Below are 1,539 nucleotides of genomic sequence, written 5' to 3' on the forward strand. Positions count from 1 at the left end.
TACCATCACACCACCCACACATATATACCACTACACCACACACACGCTCCCCCACATACCCATCACACCACAGCATACAGGCATACACACCACATAGACATCACACCACATAGACATCACACCACACATGCCCATCACAGCACACCACACACACAAATATCTATCACCGCACACATACACTCACACCCTACACATACACTCTCACATATACCCATCACACCACACCATCCACGCAATACACACCACACATACCAGCCAACACACATACCATCACACCACACCACATGTGCATACACATCACACACAAAGCACACCACATGTCACACACTCCTACAAACAAAGCCACAATGCATGCTCTCTCTCTCCATTCCCCTCCCCACTGCACCATTCCATACCACACCTGAGTGGGAGAGGCAGAGCTTCTCAGGCAGAGAGTTGCTCATTGTTCTGATTCCTGCCATTTAGGGGTCCCAAGGCTTTCTTCCTCCACCACTCTGCATTTGCTGAACACCTGCCATCATAAGCTAGAGGAAAGGGGTGGGATCCTACAGAGGCAACCTGGGAGCAGAAGGTAGTGACAGAGTCTTCTTTTCTCACAGAGCAAGTGCCGGCCAGCCACTTGTGACATGTCCCTACAAGCTTGGGAGGGGATGGATGAGGACCTGGTGAGCATGGACCACGCCTACATCACCAGCCTCTACCAGTTTGATAGTGAGTGTACGACAGAGGAATGCCTGACGGCCGAAGCTGACTCAAGCCTGAACCACTATCCCAACAGCTTCTTGTCCTCAGAGGAGCCTGCTGACCTGCCTCATGTCGTAGCCTGCAAGTTCATCATCTCTCTAGCCTTCCCAGCCAATTTTGGTAGGTGCCAAAGCCAAATCCCAACACCCATTACAGAAAAGGGATGTGTGAACAATCTCCCAGGAGTCTAGGATGTGTATGCTTCTGTCCTCCCTCTGCCCCTGGGAAGAGTGGTGGCAAATGCCAGGAGCCCCACCTCCACAAGCCACAAAAGATGCAGATGGTATCACTCCTACTTATTAATAGATGAGGAAACCACAGTGAGTCAAGGCACTGATTCCCTTAATGAGTTGTTCATCACCTAAGTTGTTTTTTTAAAAAAATATTGATTCTGAAAGTTAAATTCTGGAGCTTTTGAGAGATTGAAATTCTAGAGTTGAGTATAAAGGTTGCTTTGTTGTTGTTGTTGTTGTGTACTATTGATTTAGAAGCAACCTATAGAGGGTTTTCAGAGGCAGGAATTCTCTCAGGAACAAGAACTTGCCCCTGGACGACAAGAGCACTGAACAGCCCATGGACAGCCAGAAGAACAAATATGTCTTGGAGAGAGTGCAGATAGAGCGCATTCTGGAGGCAAGAATGAAGAAGCTTCATCTCACATTGTTGTTGTTGTTGTTATGTGCCGTCGAGTCGTTTCCGACTCATAGCGACCCTATGCACAGCAGCCCTAAACCCTGCTCTATCCTGCTCCAAACGCACCGCCTCTGACACACCCATCCCGATTACCCTAGTCAC

At 48.7% G+C, this 1,539-nt stretch overlaps 1 protein-coding gene across 1 annotated transcript in view; it reads left to right on the plus strand.

Annotated features, from left to right (window-relative positions):
• The first annotated feature begins 626 nt into the window (after nucleotides 1-626).
• KIAA1257 (KIAA1257 ortholog) overlaps nucleotides 627-1,539 on the plus strand; it is a 27,186-nt gene continuing 26,273 nt past the window's right edge. The window contains 1 exon segment of the mRNA XM_006901374.1: nucleotides 627-864. Within this exon segment, the coding sequence (XP_006901436.1) occupies nucleotides 627-864 (238 nt within the window).

The sequence above is a fragment of the Elephantulus edwardii genome, unplaced genomic scaffold, assembly GCF_000299155.1.
Source record: "Elephantulus edwardii isolate Elephantulus edwardi_28Jun2011 unplaced genomic scaffold, EleEdw1.0 scaffold00322, whole genome shotgun sequence".
Classification (NCBI taxonomy): domain Eukaryota; kingdom Metazoa; phylum Chordata; class Mammalia; order Macroscelidea; family Macroscelididae; genus Elephantulus; species Elephantulus edwardii.